General features: G+C 48.1%; 1 protein-coding gene across 1 annotated transcript in view; it reads right to left on the bottom strand.

The window, feature by feature from the left end:
* LOC309601961 (repulsive guidance molecule B-like) overlaps window positions 1-19,242 on the bottom strand; it is a gene marked incomplete at both ends in the record, with an annotated part of 54,306 nt that extends 35,064 nt beyond the window's left edge. Inside the window, 2 exons of the mRNA XM_082335219.1 lie at window positions 11,469-11,977; window positions 18,813-19,242. Of these exons, the coding sequence (XP_082191345.1) occupies window positions 11,469-11,977; window positions 18,813-19,242 (939 nt within the window). The remainder of the gene's footprint in view (window positions 1-11,468; window positions 11,978-18,812) is intronic.
* Between the last annotated feature and the right edge of the window lie 3,721 nt (window positions 19,243-22,963).

The raw sequence follows: 22,963 nt of genomic DNA, 5'->3' as shown, positions 1-22,963 counted from the left end.
CAGCCCCATCCCCCAGCACCAGTTCTGCTGCCCAAAGGTGGCCCCTGAGCGCTTACATTCTAGGACTGCTACCAGACAATGTTGCAGGTATTTCTTATCTTATCAGCAAGGGAAACTCCACTCCCTTACAGGGAGTCCTGTCTCTGGCATTCCTGCTTCCAACCCATTTAACCCCTTCTGCAGTTGGGCCTTCCTGCCCTCCATGACAGATCATTCCTTGGTCACAAATTACCAGTGCTGAGCAGTTATAATTTAAATTTCCCCTTCAGCATACATGAAATCTCTAAAGGGGTCTCGCAACAGCTTTTAGAGCCCATAAATATAGGAAAGTTCAAAGTCCAATGTAGGGGGATTTAGAGGAGACTGCTTCAGTGATGCTGCTGGTGCCAAGTTCTTGGAAGCAAGAATTGCTGGGGGTGTTACAAAAATACATACAGTAATCCCTCATCAGCCTGCTGATCACCTACAGAAGCACCACAGGACATTTCACCATGTGACACCCTGCCTCTTGACACCCTGCCCCCAACCAACATCAGCAGTGTAGGCAGGATGCCACCCACATTATCCATGTAAGGTATGATTCTCTCAAATCACACTGCCATTGGCGAAGCCAAGGGGCAGCACGACTCTTACACACATTCAAAAGGCATTTACACAATTGGCTGTTGCAGCCAGATGACCCGGACACCAAGTGTACCTGGCAGTCCACCAGAGCTATGGCATCGCGGAGCTATGGCATCGCTTATGATCCTGTGCTTGCTATCAGGGATTTGGTGAGTCACAGTATGTGCACGTCATTGCGGATCTTTCCTACTGCCTCAATAAAGCTTTGTTTTATAATGTCTTGTCAGACTCCATTACTGTTCAGACTACATTACTGGCATCACAGACAGGATGGAGTCTTTCGAACAACTACTGGAGGCTTTAGGAAAGAAGCAAGTTTGGAGCTCCCTGCAATGGGAGGATTGGGTCCAAGATAATTGGGCAGATCCCCATGCTATTTGTGATGAATTTGAACAGTGGTGTAAAGCCAGTGGTTGCTAACAGGGAAAGGGCAAAGGTGTCTTAATCAGCCTCCTGAATTGTGCCCTCAACGCTGCCTGGGCTGAAATTACCAGGCTGCATGGTGTCCTCAAACAGGCAGAAGAAGCTAAGCAAGGGGCTGAGAGGGACGGGCATAAGGTAGCCCCCTTGGCCCAGTGGGCCCTCGAGGCCCAGAGCAACCATCCCAGTACAACAGCCCAAGTTAGGGCTGCTATCTACCAGGATGATGATGATAAGGATAGTAATTGGAACAGGGACATTTTTGGCCCTAGACCCTGACCCCCTTCCCAACCCTACAGGAGAAGACACCCCTGCCCCTCTACTGCCTGCCTCGAGCACTAGCAGATGCAAGCCTATACTGAGGAACAGTTCTGCTCCCTGGGCGACCAGTTTTGTAAAAAAGCCAGGCGAAGGCTGGGTAGAGTGGCTCGGGAGGAACTAGGCACACTGAGGCAGCTCCAACTCACCTCAGTGAGGGGGACTGCAGGACGCTGGGGCTCTGTACATCCCAGCTGTAGGGGTGGGTGCTGTGGCAATGGCTCCTGTACCTGGTGGTCAGATTCTGAGGAATCCTCGCCCGGGCACAGGACAGGGCACCTCCACCAGCCAGACAAAGAGGGGCTACCTCTGGCAGCTCCTGCTGGAAAGGTGGTTTACACCCACACACCCCAACTGTCCTGGTTTCAGCTGGGATAGAGTTAGTTTTCTTCCTAGTAGCTGGTAGGGCGCTGTGTTTTGGATTTAGGATGAGAAGAATGTTGATAACACACTGATGTTTTGGTTGTTGCTAAGTAGTGCTTACACTAGTCAAGGACTTTTGAGCTTCCCATGCTCTGCCAGGTGCACAAGAAGCTGGGAGGGGGCACAGCCAGGACAGCTGACCCAGACTGGCCAAAGGGCTATTCCATACCATATGATGTCATGCTCAGTATATAAACTGGGGAGAGTTGGCTGGGGTGCAGCGATCGCTGCTCAGGGATGAGCTGGGCATTGGTCAGCAAGTAGTGAGCGGTTGCATCACTTATTTTTCCTGGCTTTTGTTTCTCTCTCTCTTGTTGTTTTCCTTTTCATAACAATTTATTATTATTATTTTATTTCAATTATTAAACTGTTCTTATCTCAACCCATGAGTTTTCTTACTTTTGCTCTTCCAACTCTCTCCCCCATCCCACGGGGAGGGGGAGGGTGATCAAGCAGCTGTGTGGTGCTTGGTTGCCAACCAGGGCTAAACCATGACACCAACAAATTGATAATTTGCCAAACAATGTCTTGTTACAGCTTTTGAATGGCCATCAGCAGGTCTCCTGTTCTAGTTGTCCACCCTGTCCCATTCTCCCCCCACCTTGCAGTGCCTTCCAACACCCCAGTGTTAACCCCTTCAGCCCCTCCTTCCTCTCTCTAAGGTGCTGCCAGAGAACTGATGGGTGGGTGTCCACCACTGGATGGAGATCTACTTCCTAGCTCTGTTTCCCAGCAGACCCTTTTGCTTACCCCATGTCCAGATTAGAAGTTGTCATGAATGACCAGGGCTCAGTCACCTTTGTTGTGGACACCAGAGCCCAAATCTCAATGTTGGATCCACAGATCACCCCTTCGGGCTGTCCTAGAAGCAATTTTGAATCTCAAGAAGTGATAACGTCCATGATGAGCCCAGAGCAGCTAACTGAGCCCGACTACTGGACCACCCCATATAGACGGACTGATCTGTGTACTGGTTTTGGCTGTTATAGAGTTAATTTTCTTCATAGCAGCTCCTATGGTGCTGTGTGTTAGATTTGTGACCAAACAGTACTGATGAACAGTGCTTGCACAGTGTTAAGGCCTTTTTTGTTTCTCATGCTGCCCTGCCAGTGAGCAGGAGCAGGCTGCGGGGGGGGGGGGGGGGGGGGGGGGAACGGCACAAGAAGCTGAGGGAAGGAAGAAGAGGAAGGGGTACATTCAGAGTTATGGCAATTGTCTTCCCAAGTAACCATTATGCATGATGAAGCCCTGCTTTCCTGGAAATGGCTGAACACATGCCTGCCGATGAGAAGTAATGAATTAATTCCTTGTTTTGCTTGGCTTGCATGCACAGCTTTTGCTTTACCTATTAAACTGTCTTTATCTCAACCACAACAATCTGGAAAAAATCCTCCTGCTATATTGCTCTTTATTGTAGTCGTTTTACTTGTACTACTGTTGGTTGTTCCATGCAAGCCCCAATTTTGAATGTGCTCTGGATGCTGTTCTTTGGGACAGTCCACCAGGGCCTTGCTGGTTGGGATTCTAACTTGTTACTTCGCACATCTCAGGCGCTAGTATATGTCAGAAAGGGAACCGATTGTGGGATTTGTACACAACATCCTGCATCTGGGCACCAAGGGGTTCCTGTGGTGGGAATGCTGGTATTGGTGGAATTATGGGGCTATGCACCTAAAACTTTTGTCAGATATTACTCTATTCAGGCTAATCTCTCAACCACCATCTACCCACTGCCACCTTGGTGAAGAACAGATCAGAATTCTACATCCTCCAGAACTTTATGGGCTATGATCTGTCCTCTGATCAACTACAAACCATGCGGTGGGGTTCATCCCACACTATGCAAACCTACCATGTCAATACCGACAATTGCCTGAAAGACACCACTCGCTGCCGTACCCTTAGCACAATAGGTGCCCCCAGCCTATACTGGCTGTGTGGCAACTATGCCATGAAAACCCTCCTATGGAAGTGAGAGGGGACCTGCACACCTGGGATGCACGTTGCAGAAAGCCTCTTCGCGACCCATGTCTGCAATTACCCTAACGCCCTGCGACATTGGCATGGTATTAACTCTTTTGTAAAACAAGGATCCGGATTTCACCAGTTTGTCTGGATCCTCCTTCCTTGGCTAGGGGTCTCCAAGCTGGAGAAAGTGATCGTCAATCTCTCTGCTATGATGCTGGAAAATATAGAAAATGCAACAACTGATGCCATCCAAGCGCTGCAACAAGAAGTCGCTCAAGTATCACAGACTATCATAGAATGGTTTGGGTTGGAAGGGACCTTAAAGATCATCTGGTTCCAACCCCTCTGCCATGGGCAGGGACACCTTCCACTAGACCAGGTTGCTCAGAGCCCCATCCAGCCTGGCCTTGAACACTTCCAGGGAGGGGGCACCCACAACTTCTCTGGGCAACCTGTTCCAGTGCCTCACCACCCTCATAGTGAAGAACTTCTTCCTTCTATCTAATCTAAATCTACCCTCTTTCAGTTTAAAGCCATTACCCCTTGTCCTATCACTATGTGCCCTTGTAAAAAGTCCCTCTCCAGCTTTCTTGTAGGCCCCCTTCAGGTACTGAAAGGCTGCTATAAGGTCTCCCTGGAGCCTTCTCTTCTCCAAGCTGAACAACCCCAACTCTCTCAGCCTTTCGTCATAGGAGAGGTGTTCCAGCCCTCTGATCATCTTTGTGACCCTCCTCTGGACCTGCTCCAACAGGTCCACGTCCTTCTTGTGTTGGGGACCCCAGAGATGGATGCAATACTCCAGGTGGGGTCTCACCAGAGCAGAGTAGAGAGGCAGAATTACCTCCCTCGACCTGCTGGCCATGTTTCTTTTGATGCGGCCCAAGATATGGTTGGCTTTCTGGGCTGCAAGCGCACATTGCCAGGTCATGTTGAGCTTCTCATCAACCAACACCCCCAAGTCCTTCTCCTCAGGGCTTCTCTCAATCCCTTCTTCCCCCAGCCTGTACTGATACTGGGGATCGCCCCGACCCAGGTACAGGACCTTGCACTTGGCCTTGTTGAACCTCATGAAGTTCACACAGGCCCATTTCTCCAGCTTGTCCAGGTCCCTCTGGATGGCATCCCATCCCTCAGGCGTGTGAACTGCACCACTCAGCTTGGTGTCATCTGCAAACTTGCTGAGGGTGCACTCAATCCCACTGTCTATGTCCCCAAGAAAGATGTTAAACAGCGCCGGTCCCAATACCGACCCCTGAGGAATTCCACTCATCACTGATCTCCACTTGGACATTGAGCTGTTGACTACAAATCTTTGAGTGCAACCATCCAGCCAATTCCTTATCCACCGAGTGGCCCATCCATTGAATCCATGTCTCTCCAATTTGGAGACAAGGATGTCGTGCAGGACAGTGTCAAATGCTTTGCACAAGTCCAGGTAGATGACATCTGTTGCTCTTCCCTTATCCACCAACACTGTAACCCCATCGTAGAAGGCCACCAAATTTGTCAGGCACAGTTTGCCCTTAGTGAAGCCATGTTGGCTGTCACCAATCACCTCCTTATCTTCCACGTGCCTTAGCATAGTTTCCAGGAGGATCTGCTCCATGATCTTGCCAGGCACAGAGGTGAGGCTGACCGGCCTGTGGTTCCCTGGGTCTCCCTTTTTTCCCTTTTTAAAAATGGGGGTTATGTTTCCCCTTTTCCAGTCAGCGGGAACTTCACTGGACTACCACGACTTCTCAAATATGATAGATAGTGGCTTAGCAACTTCATCTGCCAGTTCCCTCAGGCACTTAATTCTATCAGGGCTTTAGCTTTCCTAACCTGATCCCTGGCTGCTTGGACAATTTCTTTGTATTCCTCCCAGGCTACCTGTCCTTGCTTCCACCCTCTGTAGGCTTCCTTTTTGTGTTTGCGTTTGTCCAGGAGCTCCTTGTTCATCCATGCAGGCCTCCTGGCATTTTTGCCTGACTTCCTCTTTGTTGGGATGCATTGCTCCTGAGCTTGGAGGAGGGGATCCTTGAATATTAACCAGCTTTCTTGGTCCCCTCTTCCCTCCAGGGCTTTATCCCATGGTACTCTACCAAGCAGATCCCTGAAGAGGTCAAAGTCTGCTCTCCTGAAGTCCAGGGTAGCGAGCTTGCTGTGCACCCTCCTCAGTGCCCTAAGGATCTTGAACTCCACCATTTCATGGTCACTGCAGCCAAGGCTGCCCTTGAGCTTCACATTCCCCACCAGCTCCTCCTTGTTGGTGAGAACAAGGTCCGGCATAGCACCTCTCCTTGTTGGCTCTTAGAGAAGGAAGTTATCATCAATGCATTCCAGGAACCTCCTGGATTGCTTATGCCCTGCTGTGTTGTCCCTCCAACAGATGTTGGGGTGGTTGAAGTCCCCCATGAGGACCAGGGCTTGTGAACATGAGGCTGCTCCTATCTGTGTAGAGAGGACCTCATCCGCTCAGTCTTCCTGGTCGGGTGGCCTGTAGCAGACCCTTACTATAATGTCACCTGTCCCTACCCTCTCTTTAATCCTGACCCATAAGCTCTTGGTCAGCTCCTCATCCATCCCCAGGCAGAGCTCCATGCACTCCAGCTGGTCATTGACATAGAGGGTGACACCCCCTCCTCATCTCCCCTGCCTGTCCTTCCTAAAGAGCCTGTATCCTTCCATTCCAACACACCGGTCATAAGAGCCATCCCACCTCATCTCCGTGATGCCAATAAGATCATAGCCCTGCAGGCGTGCGCACGTCTCTAACTCCTCTTGTTTATTCCCCATGCTGCGTGCATTTGCATAGAGGCATTTAAGTTGGGCCCCCAATGAAGCTGACTTACTGGTTGGAATTCCTTTGTGCTGCTCTTCAGGTGCTCTCCTGCTGACCTGTGATCCTTCTCCAGGCTCTGGGCATCTATTGCTGGCCCTGGCATCCAACTGGTAGAAGTGGGATGGATTGAGGTTCCCCTCCCCTGGCAACTTTAGTTTAAAGCCCTCTTCACCAGCTTGGCAAGCCTATGACTCAAGACACTCTTCCCCTTCTCTGACAGATGGACCCCATCAGCCCCCAGTAGACCAGGTTTCTCAAAGTGAGTCCCACGGTCTAAGTAGCTGAACCCCTGGCTGCGGCACCAGTCCTATAACCACTTGTTGATTCACCAGATATCGTTCAAAACTGTCTAGCCTTAAACTACTTACTGGCCACACAAGGTGGCGTTTGCGCATTAGTAAATACTGCCTGCTGTGTCTATGTCAACCAAGATCTACGCATTGCATCAGGTGGCAACTGAAAATACCAATTGGGGAATTGGCAAATTGTAGTCATGACTTACCTCTTGGTTCCCAGATCTCAGGGTAGCTGACAAAAGATTTTGGCTGTACCTTTTGTAATTATTATCATTGTTTATGCTTTGTTTTGCATCATGAGGTTGTAGTGGTTGTAAAGCGTTTTCCCAGTTATGGTCAAGCCACTCCCCAACCCAGGTTGGGGGCCACTAGATATAAGCCAATGCTTAACCCCGAATTCTAATCTTTCTCAACCTCTCTCATAGCAATTGGGAAGACGCTGTAGTAATCACCTCCCAAATGCCAGCACAACTGATACTTGATAGAGGTGATTCTACAGTACCCATCTCGTGATGCACCAGTTTTCAACTTCTGACTATAGAACTTATACTCTGCAGGTGTCGGAATATCAACCAAATATAATAGCTTATTATATAGCTAACAGCCTACCAAATAACACCCTAGCCTGTAACTGACACCCTGCCTCCTAACACCCTGGCCCTTGACTGACATTGTCAGCGCAGACAGACTGCCAACACCCTGCCCTTGACCAGCATCGGCAGCGTAGACAGAGTCCTAACACTCTGCCCCCTGACCAACATCAGCAGCGTAGGCAGGATGCTGCCCAAGTTATCCATGTAAGGTACGAGTCTCTCAAATCACACTGCCATTGGTGGAGCCAAGGGGCGGCACGACTCTTACACAGATTCAAAAGGCATTTGCACGATTGGCTGTTACAGTCAGATGACCCGGACACCAAGTGTCCCTGGCAGTCCACCGGAGCTATGGCATAGCTTATGATCCTGTGCTTGCTATTGGTGATTGGGTGAGTTGCCATATGGGTACATCGTTGCACATCTTTCCTTCTGCCTCGAAGTTGGGTTTTTTTGTTTATAATGCATTGTCAGACTCCATTACTGTTCGGATTACACCATGACAAGTTACCATCCCATGTCAGAGAAGAAAAGGTATGCAAATTCCATGCACAGAGAAATAAAAGAGGAAATCAATCTGGAAAAAAGAAAAAAAAAAAAAAAAAAAAAAAAGGAACGAGTTCAGCATTAGAAGATTTCCAAAGAGAAACTCAAGATCACTCAGGAAAGTACTTCTCAGATGTGGTTAAGCAAGAAGGTCACTGTTTATAAGTAACTCCAGAAACATCTAACATCTATTATTGATTATTTTTAAAACTACTCAGAACTTCATAATAGTTAAGTGTCCTTTAGTCAATTGGAACAGTAGCTTAAAATATTCCACCTCTTTTTTCCAGGTGGACAGTGCAAGGAGAAGGGCTCTTCTCCCCTGTAGTGAGTTTGTAAAGCATATATGGTAACAGGCAGGTAAAGCCTGTTTAAGCACACAACATTAAACTCTAATCTCCACATCTGAGAAAAACACTGCCACATTTATTTATAATTTTATTCTCCTTCCTTCTGTCCCCAAGAAACCCCCAGAAGCTTTAAAGACAGTCAGATAGATACCACTGAGTATGTGTGCATGCTCCTGCCTCCTTTCCACACCCCAAATTAAGGTATTCAAGACACAAACTTCTGCAACAGTTCTCCAGCAGCTCCAGAGACAGAAAAACTGTTTAGTGCCTGATAAACTTCCATAGCTTGTCCTACAAAACAACCCCTAGTAAGGTCAGGCTGTCCTGAACACCAGGAAACAGGATTGCCTATCTTTACACCAATTGTTGGCAAATCATCAGAATCAGTACATTGCCTGTGTCCAGTAAGATATTGGTAGTTTTGCTGCATGTCCTGTTGTTCTTACGAGATTGTCTGGAACAACAAGGCACGTCAGTGTAATCTAGCATAGCTTCACACATACTAAACACGTTCATGACAGAATTAAATGAGCTTTCCTTATGGAGGAGAGAACTGTGAAAATGCTGAAGGCACAAGCACAGAGCTGAGGTCACATCAGAGAAACGCAGACCTTAATTTTAGACAAGTCCAAGCTCCAAAACCAAACACAAGACCAAAGAGAGCTTATTTGCATCTTCTGCCCAGTACACAGGAATTTTATTAGAAGGGAAAAATACAGCTTCCAACAGGAAGTATCTTCTGCTACAGCCTCTGCCCAAGGAGCTAACCTTAAAGTTACATTCACAACCTGTCTTCCAGCCAGGATGGTGCCAACATCCCTTTCTCCAGAACTTCTATATCATCCATTTTAAAACAAACAAACAAAAAGCCTACTTGTTTTCATCACGCTATGAACTAACCATCAGTTGGTTATGATCAAAAGGTAATTAAGAACTTTCAATTAAGACTGAAGTACCAGTTGGCCCCCAACCACTCTGGGTTATGAAATAAGTGTATTTCTCCCACCCTTGACTTTTATGAAGACAAGCAATCAGGAAAATACAGATATGTAATAGATAAAACACATCGGAGGTAGATTTTAAAGTTGAAATACCCTAAAGAGATCCTAAGGCAAAACCTGGCATATTTAACCCCAAGAGGTTTCAGTCTGCCCTAGCTCCAGATTGAATACAGCTCACAGGGGAGATTCAACAACTACTTATCTGGAGAGTCAATCATAAGTCATCTAGTTTAGGCACAGGCAGGTGGCTTTTGATATGAGAACAGAGCCATTGTCTTAAAGGCACAGGCAAGCCTCTGCCTTTTAGAAATATCCCAAATCCACAGAAAGTGCTTCAGCATCTACATTTTCAAGCTGTCCACAGCTACCTGCTGAACCATTTGACCAGTTTATGCCCAACTGTATGCCCAAGCACAGCACTAACTCGCGCAGGCCAAACTGCTTCTTTCTCCTCCCCACTCTTCAATAATAGGAAAAAAACCATTGCATTATAAGATAAGACGTTATCAGCTCCACCTCATGGACAAAGCAGCTTTTGACTGAAGTCCTTCAACAAAGCAGTAACATACCTCTTCTGAGAAATAAAGCCAAGTTCATTTTTACCTTGGGCAGGAAGTCTATAAAAATGAAAAAATTAAATCACACATGGTCAGTGTTCTGATGCTCCTGCTTTTAAGTAGCTGAATGATAACTGGAAAACAAGTGTTATAATAATTATTTAAAGGAAAGTAAATACAGGCTGTTCAGTCCAGTGATCTCCTCCTACAAAAAAATAGAAATCAGACTGCAAAAGAGATATCTAAGTATTTTGACTCTGGGGAAAAAGAGCACTTACCCAATGTTTCACTACACTGCTAATACAACCTATTCCCAGGTTCAAAACTTTATGAACAGTAAACCCACTACAGTAAAAGCTCTGGGGTTTCCATCGCCTGTTTGTTTTTCCTTCTCTGCCCTCCCTTTCACTCTCAAGCAACCCAGATAAGAAAAGTTCCCTGTCTGTTTTCAATTACTGCAAACAAGAAGGAAAGTTTTCCATAGGGAAGTACAAGCACCTCTGCCTTATTTGCTACTCAGGGACAACTGTGCTAGTGATATCCAGAACACCTGTCATAGTGATGAAAGACACAGACTTTTTTGCGTGCATGCTTTATTTGGAGGGGAACAAACACCAAACACCACCACCCCTTCTATTTAAGGCATTCTACAATACCCTTCCTACCTGCTTCCTCTACAACCCCCTGTAATAGCCATTAAGCCTCAGAAGATCCCCAAAAGACTGGGGAGCTCTACTTCTGTAGTTGGAGAAATCAGGTACAGAGATGCCAATGACCAACTCAAAACTCATACTGGAAGTCTGTAAGAAAGGAAAAGAAAATGAAAGATTGAACTCAAGTCTCCCAGCTACTTAGTAATTCTTCATTCTCCATCTGAAAGGCCCTGGGATCCTATGCCAACAGGCATAAACAGATCAAACAAGCTCAAAAGAAACTAGCATTGCAAGTTTTAATTAGACCATAGAATATATAACAGCTTTAGCCACTGAAGAAACAGATGTCCTTACTATCAGCATCACAACTATGCAAAACACCTACAAATTGCCAAGAGTGTTTTGTGAATGAACACATCTCCCACAAAACATACCTTTCCAATTAAAGACTTAATATCCTGGGTAACTAATCTGTTGTGCCACTCCAATATTTTTTTGTTTTCTATTATAGAATTTAAAGAATTAATGCAAAGATCCACACTCTTTCCATCCTTCTGCCCTAAAATTTCCACTTAGTGTGGGTACAGTCACAGATGCTGCAGTCTGATGCTTGTTTTAAAACATCAATTTAGTTGTTCTTAAATGTTTATGTGGTAATATTTATGGATTGGGGGGGGGGGGGGGGGGGGGAAGCTGTTTTGAGTTTTGTTTGTTTCTAAGGAAAGAAGCAATTTTCCAAAAGATGAGCCCAGCAGTTTTATTTTCCTCAAACTACTCCGTGGAAGACTCTCAACCTACTACAACCCTTAACTGTTAAGGGTTAAGTAGTTTACTCCTCTACTGTCTTGGCCTTCCACTTCTGTATGCATACACAGTGTTTAAGAACAACCCATACCTTATTTGTAGCAGTAGCACTGGATCCTGGGACCACAGGCACATTCGTCACTTGCACTGATAAGTAGTTATTGTCTATGAGAGGCCAAGCACCTTCCACTTTGCATGTCTGGAAGTGATCCTTAAAAGTTCTCAGATGAGGATCACCAAACAAACCACAAAATAGGTAAGGAAGAGAAGTCTGTTCCTCTCCCCAATGTTCTCTGGATCCTGCGTGGCCACTGTAATTGCAGGGATCATGGGTCACTTCAGGGTTGGTAGAGGATGTGGGTCCATCCTTGGAACAGTTTCTCTGGCTCATGAGGTCACTGATTCCAAGCACTGCAGAATGGTAGACTAGATTTCCACGGCATACTTTGGAATTGCGATAGGTACAAGCAGCGTATGTCCGCAGGGCCTTGCAAAACTCCAAATCAAAGCCATCAAGAGCAGAGTTTAGATGTGAAGCTAAGGACACGAAGTCTGTGGTGCACTTCTGGATTCGACAAGGTGTTTGAAGCTGGCAGTCAGCTAAGCACAAAATAGAAGGCAGAGAGAAATCAAGCAAACCTCTTAGATTGCAATATCCCCTTCCACATTCACAAGTGCTACAGAAAACATCTTAAAGAACTTACAGTGCTCACCCACTGGGGAGAACATTCTGTAAGAGAGAAAAAGGGGTTGAGAAGGGGGGGGGGGGGGGGGGGGGCGGACAGGTGGAAGATAGCAATACAGCCCATCTCTCTCAAAGGCTGAGACAACCCAAGCATGACTTGAATTTCATCTAGACAATAGCAAGTAATAGATTAAGAGCATTAACTCCTGGAAAAGAAATGCTGGACTCATAGCTGGCAAATGATAAGGATAGAATTGCATCACCATCTTGTTTAAGTTAAACCACTTAGTCAATAAGCAAGTCTTCATTTAGTCTTTCAGTGCTTTACATGACAAGTTACTGAACTTTTAAACAGAATCCTGTTCCTGAGAAGGATGTGGTTAAGAAGTCATAGAATCATAGAATGTCCTGAGTTGGAAGGGACCCACAAGGATCATCGAGTCCAACTCCTGTCCCTGCATAGGACAACCCCAAAATTCACACCATATGTCTGAGGGCGTTGTCCAAATGCTTCTTGAATGTTGTCAGGCTTGGCGCCGTGACTACCTCCCGGGGGAGCTTGTTCCAGTGCTCCACCACCCTCTGGGTGAAGAACCTTTTCCTAATGTCCAACCTAAACCTCCCCTGGCATATCTTCCTGCTGTTCCCTCAGGTCCTATCATTGGTCGTCAGGGAGAACAGATCAGCGCCTGCCCTTCCTCCTTCTCTTGTGAGAAAGCTGTAGACCTCGATGAGGTCTCCCCTCAGTCTCCTCTTCTCTAGGCTGAGCAGACCAAATGACTTCAGCCACTTCTCGTACGGCTTCCCCTCTAAACCCTTCACCATCTTCGTGGCTCTCCTCTGGACACTCTCTAATAGCTTTTTTTCTTTTTTGTACTGTGGCACCCAAAACTGCACACAGATGAGGCCACACCAGTGCAGAGTAGAGCAGGACAATCACCTCCCTCAACCGGCTAGCAATACAGTGCTTGATGCACCCCAGGACACAGTTGGCCCTGTTGGCTCATGTTCAAGTGATACAGGTTTAGACACAAACAAACTGAATGAAGCAGAGATCAGTTTCTCTTCTACAAGAAAGCAGAAAAAAAAAAGGGGGGGGGGGAGGGGGGAACCAGACACAGATGGGGATGGGACAGGACAGGCCATAAACTCCATTTGCTTTAATTCCCTGGCACTGCCATAGCTAAAGCTTCACTGCTTGCTTTCTGGAATTAAACAGTGAGAAAACCCACAGCTGTTTGAAGCTCAAGCTGCCAACTAGGTAATCCAAACACTGCAATAGCACCTCTTAAAGCATAATACAATGATGAGACAAGGGCCATAAAAAGCACCTCTCCCCACCAAAACCTGAAGTACTTATCAGATGTACGTAAACAGGTACACAGTTCACATTACATAAAAAAAAACCAAACAAAAAAACCCACAAGACAAAAAAAACCCCACCCATACCAAACTGTTACACCTTATCTGGTCACCTGATTTCTGCAAAGAAAACAATTACCATCCCAGCAAGTAAACTGGGATTTTTACAGCCCTCTCTTCCACAGCATTCAGGGTCACAACCCGAAATCCTCCCAGATTCTCATGACAGTTAACACCAGTCTTAAGAGTTTAACTTTTACACAAAGCAACCCATAAGGGGCAGAAACAAAACAAACAAGGCTGCACAATGTATTAAAGGAAACACAGATGCACACATTCCACAGGGATTAAAACTAAGAAAACAGGCAAATGATAAATCAGGTTCCCTCCTGTCCAAAGAGCAGAATATAGCCAGAACAGCAAATGGAACTTATAGAATCACAGAATCATAGAATCGTTAAGGTTGGAAAAGACCCTTAAGATCATCAAGTCCAACCGTTAACCTAGCACTGCCAAGTCCACCACTACACCATGTCCCTAAGCACCACATCTAGCCATCTTTTAAATACCTCCAGGGATGGAGACTCAACCACTTCCCTGGGCAGCCTGTTCCAATGCCTGACTACCCTTTCAGTGAAGAAGTTTTTCCTAATATCCAATCTAAACCTCCCCTGGTGCAACTTGGGGCCGTTTCCTCTCATCCTATCCCTTGTTACTTGGGAAAAGAGACCGACCCCCACCTCGCTACAACCTCCTTTCAGGCAGTTGTAGAGAGCAATAAGGTCTCCCCTCAGCCTCCTCTTCTCCAGGCTAAACAACCCCAGTTCCCTCAGCTGCTCCTCATAAAACTTGTGCTCTAGACCCTTCACCAGCTTCGTTGCCCTTCTTTGGACACGCTCCAGCACCTCAATGTCCTTCTTGTAGTGAGGGGCCCAAAACCGAACACAGTACTCGAGGTGCGGCCTCACCAGTGCCGAGTTCAGGGGCACTATCACCTCCCTGGTCCTGCTGGCCACACTATTCCTGATACAAGCCAGGATGCCATTGGCCTTCTTAGCCACCTGAGCACACTGCTGGCTCATGTTCAGGCGGCTGTCAACCAACACCCCCAGGTCCTTTTCTGCCAGGCAGCTCTCCAGCCACTCCTCCCCCAGCCTGTAGTGTTGCCTGGGGTTGTTGCGACCCAAGTGCAGGACCCAGCACTTAGCCTTGTTGAACCTCATACAGTTGGCCTCAGCCCATCGATCCAGCCTGTCCAGGTCCCTCTCTAGAGCCTTCCTACCCTCCAGCAGATCGACACTCCCACCCAACTTGGTGTCATCTGCAAACTTACTGAGGGTGCACTCGATCCCCTCATCCAGATCATCAATGAAGATGTTGAACAGGACCGGCCCCAGTACTGAGCCCTGGGGAACACCACTTGTGACCGGTTGCCAACTGGATTTAACTCCATTTACCACCACGCTCTGGGCTCGGCCATCCAGCCAGTTTTTAACCCAGCAGAGAGTGCACTTATCCAAGCCGTGAGCAGCGAGTTTCTCCAGGAGAATGCTGTGGGAGACAGTGTCAAAAGCTTTACTGAAGTCCAGGTAGACAACATCCACAGCCTTCCCCTCATCCACCAAGCGCGTCACCTTGTCATAGGAGGAGATCAGGTTAGTGAAGCAGGACCTCCCTTTCCTAAACCCATGCTGGCTGGGCCTCATCCCCCGGTTGTCCCACACTCAAGATCATCTGCTCCATGACCTTCCCCAGCACCGAGGTCAGGCTGACAGGCCTGTAGTTCCCCAGATCCTTCTTCCGACCCTTCTTGTAGATGGGTGTCACATTTGCTAACCTCCAGTCTGCTGGGACCTCCCCAGTTGACCAGGACTGCTGATAAATGATGGAGAGTGGCTTGGCAAGCTCCTCTGCCAGCTCCCTCAGTATCCTCAGGTGGATCCCATCTGTCCCCATAGACTTGTGAGCATCCAGGTGGAGGAGCAGGTCAGTGACTGCCACCTCTCCAACAACTGGGGCTTCATTCTGCGTCCTATCTCCATCTCCCAGCTCAGGGGCCTGAATACCCTGAGGATGACCAGTCTGACTATTAAAGACTGAGGCAAAGAAGGCATTAAGTACCTCAGCCTTTTCCTCATCCTTCGTGGCAATGTTTCCCTCCGCATCCAACAAAGGATGGAGATTCTCCTTGGCCCTCCTTTTGTTGCTAATGTATTTGTAGAAGCATTTTTTGTTATCTTTAACTGCAGTGGCCAGTTTAAGTTCCAGCTGGGCCTTTGCCTTTCTAATCTTCTCCCTGCATAACCTCACAACATCCTTATAGTCCTCCTGAGTTGCCTGCCCCTTCTTCCAAAGGTGGTAAGCTCTCCTTTTTTCCTGAGTTCCAGCCAAAGCTCTCTGTTCAGCCAGGCTGGTCTTCTCCCCCGCCTGCTCGACTTTTGGCACATGGGGACGGCCTGCTCCTGCACCTTTAAGACTTCCTTCTTGAATAACATCCAGCCTTCCTGGACTCCTTTGCCCTTCAGGACTGCCTCCCAAGGGACTCTCTCAACCAGGCTCCTAAACAGTCCAAAGTCTGCCCTTCTAAAGTTCAGGGTAGCGGTTTTGCTGACCCCCTTCCTTACTTCTCCAAGAATTGAAAACTCTATCATGTCATGGTCACTGAGCCCAAGACAGCCTCCGACCACCACATCGCCCACCAGGCTCTCTCTGTTCGTAAACAGCAGATCCAGCGGGGCACCCTTCCTGGTTGGCTCGCTTACCAGCTGTGTCAGGAAGTTATCTTCCACACACTGCAGGAACCTCCTAGACTGCTTCCTCTCTGCCGTGTTGTATTTCCAGCAGATATCTGGTAAGTTGAAGTCTCCCACGAGAACAAGGGCTAGTGATTGTGAGACTTCAGCCAGCCGCTTGTAGAATACTTCATCTGTTTCCTCATCCTGGTTGGGTGGTCTATAACAGACTCCCACCAGGCTATCTGCCTTATTAGCCTTCCCTCTGATCTTTACCCATAAGCACTCAACCTTATCATTACCTTCGTTGAGCTCTAGACAATCAAAACACTCTCTAACGTACAAGGCTACCCCACCACCTCTCCTTCCTTACCTATCCCTTCTAAAGAGCTTGTAGCCATCCATTGCAGCACTCCAGCTGTGTGAGTCATCCCACCATGTTTCCATGATGGCGACCACATCATAGTTTTCCTGCCGCACAATGGCTTCCAGGTCCTCCTGCTTATTGCCCATGCTGCGTGCATTGGTGTAAATGCACTTCAGTTGGCCTATTGATCTCTTCTCCAACACAGGCATGCCACCCCTAGGCTCATCCCTAGCAAGCCTGGTTTTATCCCCTTCCCCCTTTGAATCTAGTTTAAAGCTCTCTCAATGAGGCCTGCTAACTGTTGAGCCAGAATCCTTTTCCCCCTTTGAGACAGGTGAACCCCTTCTATCTCCAGCAGGCCTGGTGCCATGCAAACTGCCCCATGACTGAAAAACCCAAAATTCTACCTCTGGCACCAGCCTCTGAGCCACATGTTAATGAGATGGGTCTTCCTGCTCCTTTCCGTATTCCTCCCGGCTACTGACGGGATGGAGGAAAAACACTACCTGCAGTCCTGATCCTTCAAGTAATTGCCCCAGTTCTCTAAAATCCCTTTTGATCCTTTTTGTACATCTATCAGCTACCTCATCGCTGCCAATCTGAACAACCAAACTTCACAAAGAACACTTGCAAGACTTCATGTAATAGCTATCCAAGCACCAAAAACTATCTACTGAAAACATGCTGCATTATTTTATTCCTTTAATGACCAATAAAATTCACTGTGTATATATGAATTTGTAATTTCAAAGGCTCATAAAACAGATTTATAACAACACAAAGATACTTAGAGAAGCATATGGAAGTGTGAACAAAAAGAAAAAGATATTTTACAGCTATTCCTTTCCCTCCCCTCAAATACCTCTCTTTACACCATTTCCCACCTTTTTTTTATGTCCTCAAAGTAAAATAGGGCTGAGTTCAGTTTGATTTTAACAGCCCAATTAAAATATTCCTAAGTTTCTGACAAATGGGGGGTGAAAGAGGACCGAATAATGTTGGACCTTTAATTTTTAAATGCAGTTGTTTTCTGCAATTCACAATGATGAGAGGATATTAGCAATTTCTCTGCTTATCCCCTAACCAACCCTCCTGTGAGTCCGGACTCACATGACATACCCAGAACATCCAATCTGTGAATTTGGAAGGGCAACGGATGTTTTGCCTATGATATGTAGCTAAAGTAAGTGTTCTGTCAAAATCCCACCACAGAGTAGAAGCAGCCTTTAACCTACAGCCAAGCATGACCATGAAGCATATGAGTAAGCAATAATTTTCTCAGTATATCTTTGTGCAAGCGATGTGCAGCTTTGCTAAAAAAAAAAAAAAAAAAAAAAAGAGAGAGAGAGAGAGATTAAATTCTGTGTTTTAAGATACATGATCACAAAGCAAAAAGACCTATGCCAAGCAAACTGACATAGACTATGCCGGTTCAGAGCTTGACTTTCAAAGCATCAATTTTTTTTAAATTATGATTTGTGATATTTTAATCACATATAATTTAGTCTAGGTGGGCAAGGCAAGTTATCAAATAGCAAAACAAATCTACCCATCCAAGCCCCCTTGCAACTTTAGGAAAATTCATTCTGCTGCTTTCAGTAGGCTCTTGGTATAGAGGAAGGGGGGAGGTGAAACAGCAATCTGACTAAATCCAGATTACCTAAACCTGCACTTAAACATACAATTTATTTCACTACAGTTATAAATGCTTAAAAGCACTCAAGCTAAAGAGAAACACTTTCACAGAAGTAAAACTGATCAGATCACTTCTGAGTGAAAAATACTTTAGCCAAGCACTATCAGTGTATCTTCCACCTTCTCCTCAGTTTCCATTAAGTCAGGCAAATAGTTGTTCTATCAAAAAAAAACCAACCCACAACCAAAACCCAGAAGAAAAGCATGTTTTCTCCAAGTCCTCTGGCTTGCTGCTGTACAGCTACCTGTACACCCTGCCCTGTTCCGCAATCGCTATTTCCAGCGCTATATCAGTGTTTTCACACACGTATTCCCCCGTACAGCGCGCTTCTTGCGCAGCCTCTGAAGATCCATCGAGACGGTGCAAACACTGACGGACGTTTTCCTGAGGACACCACTCACAAACTCCGCATCGGCTCGAGCCGCAAACACGCTAGTATGCGTACCCACCCCACCCCCCGCTCGGTCCCGCCTTGTTAAAGTCTAAGGTATACCTGCGCAGGCAGGCACAACCCCTTATCAGGACCCGGGCTCCGCGCATCGGACGCTCTGCGGCCGCGCATCGGCTCCTCCTCCCCGGTCCGCCCCCTATACCTGAGCCCAGCAGCAGCCCCAGCGCGGCGATAAGACCGAGGGCAGTGGACGGCAGGCGGCGTAGCCACTCAGCCTCGGCGATGCAGGAAGGCGCTGCTCTCCCCATGCCCGTCCATGCAGGTCCCCGGGTTGGAGGCGGGACGGGGCCGCAGCATGAGGCGGCGAGCGGGATGCCGACGCCTCCTCCTCTTTCTCCAAAGGCGCAGGGACGGGCAAAAGCTGCCGGGCCACAGCAGGGCGGGTCGGCGCGGTACAGAGAGAGATAATCACAAAAGGAAGGAGCCAGTGAGTGAACAAGAAAGAGCAGCAGCCCAGCTCCGCTGAACGCACTGCGGCCAACCTCCCCGCACCGACCCTGCTGCTTCTCCGTCCCACCTTCCACCTCCCATTGGCTAGCCACCCCATCCAACAGACCCCGCACCGTGCCCATAGGTCCGGCCCCACCCTCCGCCGCGCTAGAGCTGATTCAAAAGTGGGGAGGGGCCTTTCCCCTTGTCGCCCCTAGTGTCTTGCCTTGTGCCTTGCGGAAAAAGCCCTTGGCTTGATCAGACTAGGTCCGGTCCACCCTACCCTACCCTTCGTGGTCGCGGGACGGACCTGCACGTCAGCCCCTGAACCCACGTGACCGGACGCGTACAGCCAATCACAGCGGCGCCTGCGTTGGAGCGGGAGCCCGCAGCGGTGATTGGCTGCGCTGGCAGCCACACGGCGGGGTGCCGTTCTTCCCCGCCGCTGCGAGAGGGCGCCTGTGGTCCGCGCGGGGCTGGGCCGGGCGCGCTGTCGGGGGGGATGGGCAGCACCGCACCCCGCGGGGCAGGGGCTTCCCCCGGGAAGGAGCGGGGCGAAACTCCGTCTTGCGGGAGCCCCTTCCAACACAAGCTCGTAACAGTGTATTTAAATAGTAACCAGAGCATCTTTACCACCTATTCATCTCCAGTTACAACTGAAAGCAAGCTAACAGCAGGACACTCCCCCTAATGATGATTGAAAAACCCAAATTTCTACATCTGGCACCAGCCTCTGAGCCACATGTTAATGAGATGGGTCTTCCTGTTCCTTTCCGTATTCCTCCTGGCTACTGAAGGGATGGAGGAAAACACTACCTGCGCTCCTGATCCTTCAAGTAATTGCCCCAGTTCTCTGAAATCCCTTTTGATCGTCTTTGTACCTCTATCGGCTACCTCATCACTGCCAACCAGAACAACCAATAGTGGATAATAATCGGATGGTTGTACCAGCCTAGGGAGCTTCCTAGTAATGTCTCTGACCCGGGCCCCAGGGAGGCAGTCGTCATATCGGGCCCTCTGTTCCCCTCAGAAGGGAGTCGCTTATGACAATTACCCTTCTTTTTTTCTTACCAGTGGCCGTTGTGACACGTGGGGCTGACTGGCTCCCCCTAGTCAACCCCCTGGATGGATCACTGTCCGTATCTTCATCCTCCTGGCCCTCAAGTTCCAGAGCCTCATACCTATTGTGTAAGGGCACCTGGGAAGGCAAGGTAGGCTGGGAGAGGATTCGCCTGCTGCGCCAAGCAGGGATCTGTTTCCATCCCCCTCCGTCTCTTAGGTCCCCTCCTTCTGCCTGGTGGCAAGAGGGTAGGGGAGCCTCTGCTTCTCTTGATGTTTCCATCTGGCGCGCTTGTCTCAGGGATGGTAGGGAGCGGCTGCACCAGTCTATCTCCCTCTTGCACTCCCTGATACTCCTCAGTCTTGCTACTTCTTCTTTCAGCTCTGCCACCATGCTGAGCAGATCCTCCACCTGCTCGCACCTCACACAGGTGTTGTCTCGGGAGCCCTCCGTCACCAGAGCAAGGCTCTGGCACTCCCTGTAGCCGGAGACCTGGGTGGCTGCGTGTTTTTGTGGGAGCTCGGTCTGCGTCGCCACATCCCTTCTGGCGATGGCTCTTGTCCAAGTGGAGACCATGGCTAAGTGTCTTTTGGGAGAGCGTAGACGACAAGGAGAGCTCGCCAGCTGCCTGCTCACCCTGCCTGCGTGAACTGCTGCGCAAACTGCCGCGCCACGCCCTTTCTGACGCACCACGCCCTGTTTGCCCGTCCTTGACGCCGCGCTCCCTAGGGGTCCGTTTAAATCTCCCGCAGTTGCCCCAGCAACACCCAAGCCCCGTCTGCATCGCTCGCGAGAGCAGCCGGATTTTCTTTGGCGCGAGGGCCCCACCAGGCTCTTTATCGGGTTCCCCAGCACAGGAAACCCCCTTTTCCACCCCAATCTAGCGCCCAGCCACAAGAATTACCGTTGCTGCCGCCGCGTGCCTCACTGACTGAGACATCCAGCCCTTTGAACATCCAGCCCAGCACCGGCAGCCAGGGTGCCAGGAGGAGCTCTGCTTCAGTACCAACCACTTCCCAAGCAGCTCGAACCCCTTCATATGCTGCCAATATCTCTTTTTCAGTTGGACTATAGCGGGCCTTGGATCCTCTGTATCCCTGACTCCAAAACCCTAGGGGTCGACCTCGAGTCTCCCCTGGTGCTTTCTGCGAGAGGCTCCAGGTAGGGCCATTCTCCCTGGCTGCAGTGTAGAGCACGTTTTTTACATCTTGTCCTGATACAAAAATACACGGATGCTTCTCCTCACAGTCCGAATCTCCCCAAGGGAGAAACGGAGTATTCAGAGAGTCCCTGAAATGAAACTCAATAGCAACGAAGTTACTATTAAGCAGGTATTCTTTATTGCAGCGCTGGGCAGCGCTAGGGATTCTCCACCATGAGTGCTCCACCGATTTGGTAGACTTTCAGAGATTATATACTATAAAATCCTACATATTCACAGGATTTCCGAGAAATCATTTACATAAACATGAGATTTCCTGGAACTTATTAACATATGCAAATGTCCGATCCGCATGCGCAGTCGTCTCCTGTGGTGGTCTTCAGGTGGTCTTTGGGGGTCTTCAGATGAAGGCTCGTAGTCTTCTTCCCTGTGTTTGCTGATTGACCTTTGCTTCTGCGCAAACTCAGTCCTAGGATCACGTAAACGGTGTCCTTCAAGGCTGTTGTCATTCTTTTGTGACTTCCTATCTTCCGTGCATTTGTTCTCCCAAGGCCCAGTTGTCTGAGATGGGATTATCCCGGAGCCCCCTTATCTTACAACCATTTTAACTACTCTCTAAATGACAAAGGCCTTTCTTTTGTTTAGTTAAGTGACTAAGATATTTAAATATACTCCTTGCCCCTAGGCTTTTCAGGAGGCATTTTGATGCAGTGGCTTTGTCTATCTATCTTGGCTTTAACCCTTTCAGTCCTTCCCAGACTGGTCCAAGGGATACTGCATGAATTATCTCCTGTTTAATTTATTCAAAAAGCTTGTCGTTGCTCAGGGCCCAGCACAGTGTGATGAGTTGTGCCTCTTTGGAATAACCACAGCACTTCTTTTTCAAGCATTCTATCACTTCATCAGGATCCTGTAGTTGTTCAGGAGTGAAGTTCCAGATCATTGGAGGTGAGAAGTTCTCTAAGTACCTGCCCGTATTTTCCCACATGCCGCGCCACCCATGACTGTCCAGCCTCGGGGCAGATCTCTGGGTAATTTTTTTAAATAGTTGTTTAAACCTAAACAAGACCTGAAACACATTCAGGAGACATAGCAATAGGAGCATGCTGGTTTGAACATCCCAAGGATATTAAAAATTCTCGAGAGCTGGTGTAACTAGCCTGAAGGAGAAAGGGAAGGTAAAAGAACGGGGGAAAGCATCCCCCCCCCCCCCCCCCCCCGTCTTCCCCATAGATTGGTTCTCCGAGAAGAGGTGAAGAGTGTCATTATTAATAATTTCCGAGAGATGGCGTCCGAGGTACGGAGATGACAGCAATACCAAATAAAATACCAAATGAGTTTTTTGACTAGTAATATTATCGTATCATAAGCCGATGTTACACAGTACAGTAAAATGATAATCCTGATCCATCTCCCAGAGGTGATAAACAGCACCGCAGGGAATGCATACTGCAAGTGAGGAATTACATAATACAACCATGCGAACAAATAAACCAGCATTGTGACCAGCAACTATTAAACTAATATAATGAATGCTTATAACAATTTTATTTTAACATGCATTGGTCAGATCTGTCGTTATCTCAACCTTTCATGCCCCACGTTGGGCACCAAAAAGGACTGTCGTGGTTTAACCCCAGCC

The sequence above is a fragment of the Platalea leucorodia genome, assembly GCF_965183815.1.
Source record: "Platalea leucorodia genome assembly, chromosome: W".
NCBI lineage: Eukaryota > Metazoa > Chordata > Aves > Pelecaniformes > Threskiornithidae > Platalea > Platalea leucorodia.
This window is presented reverse-complemented; position numbering and strand designations above follow the sequence as displayed.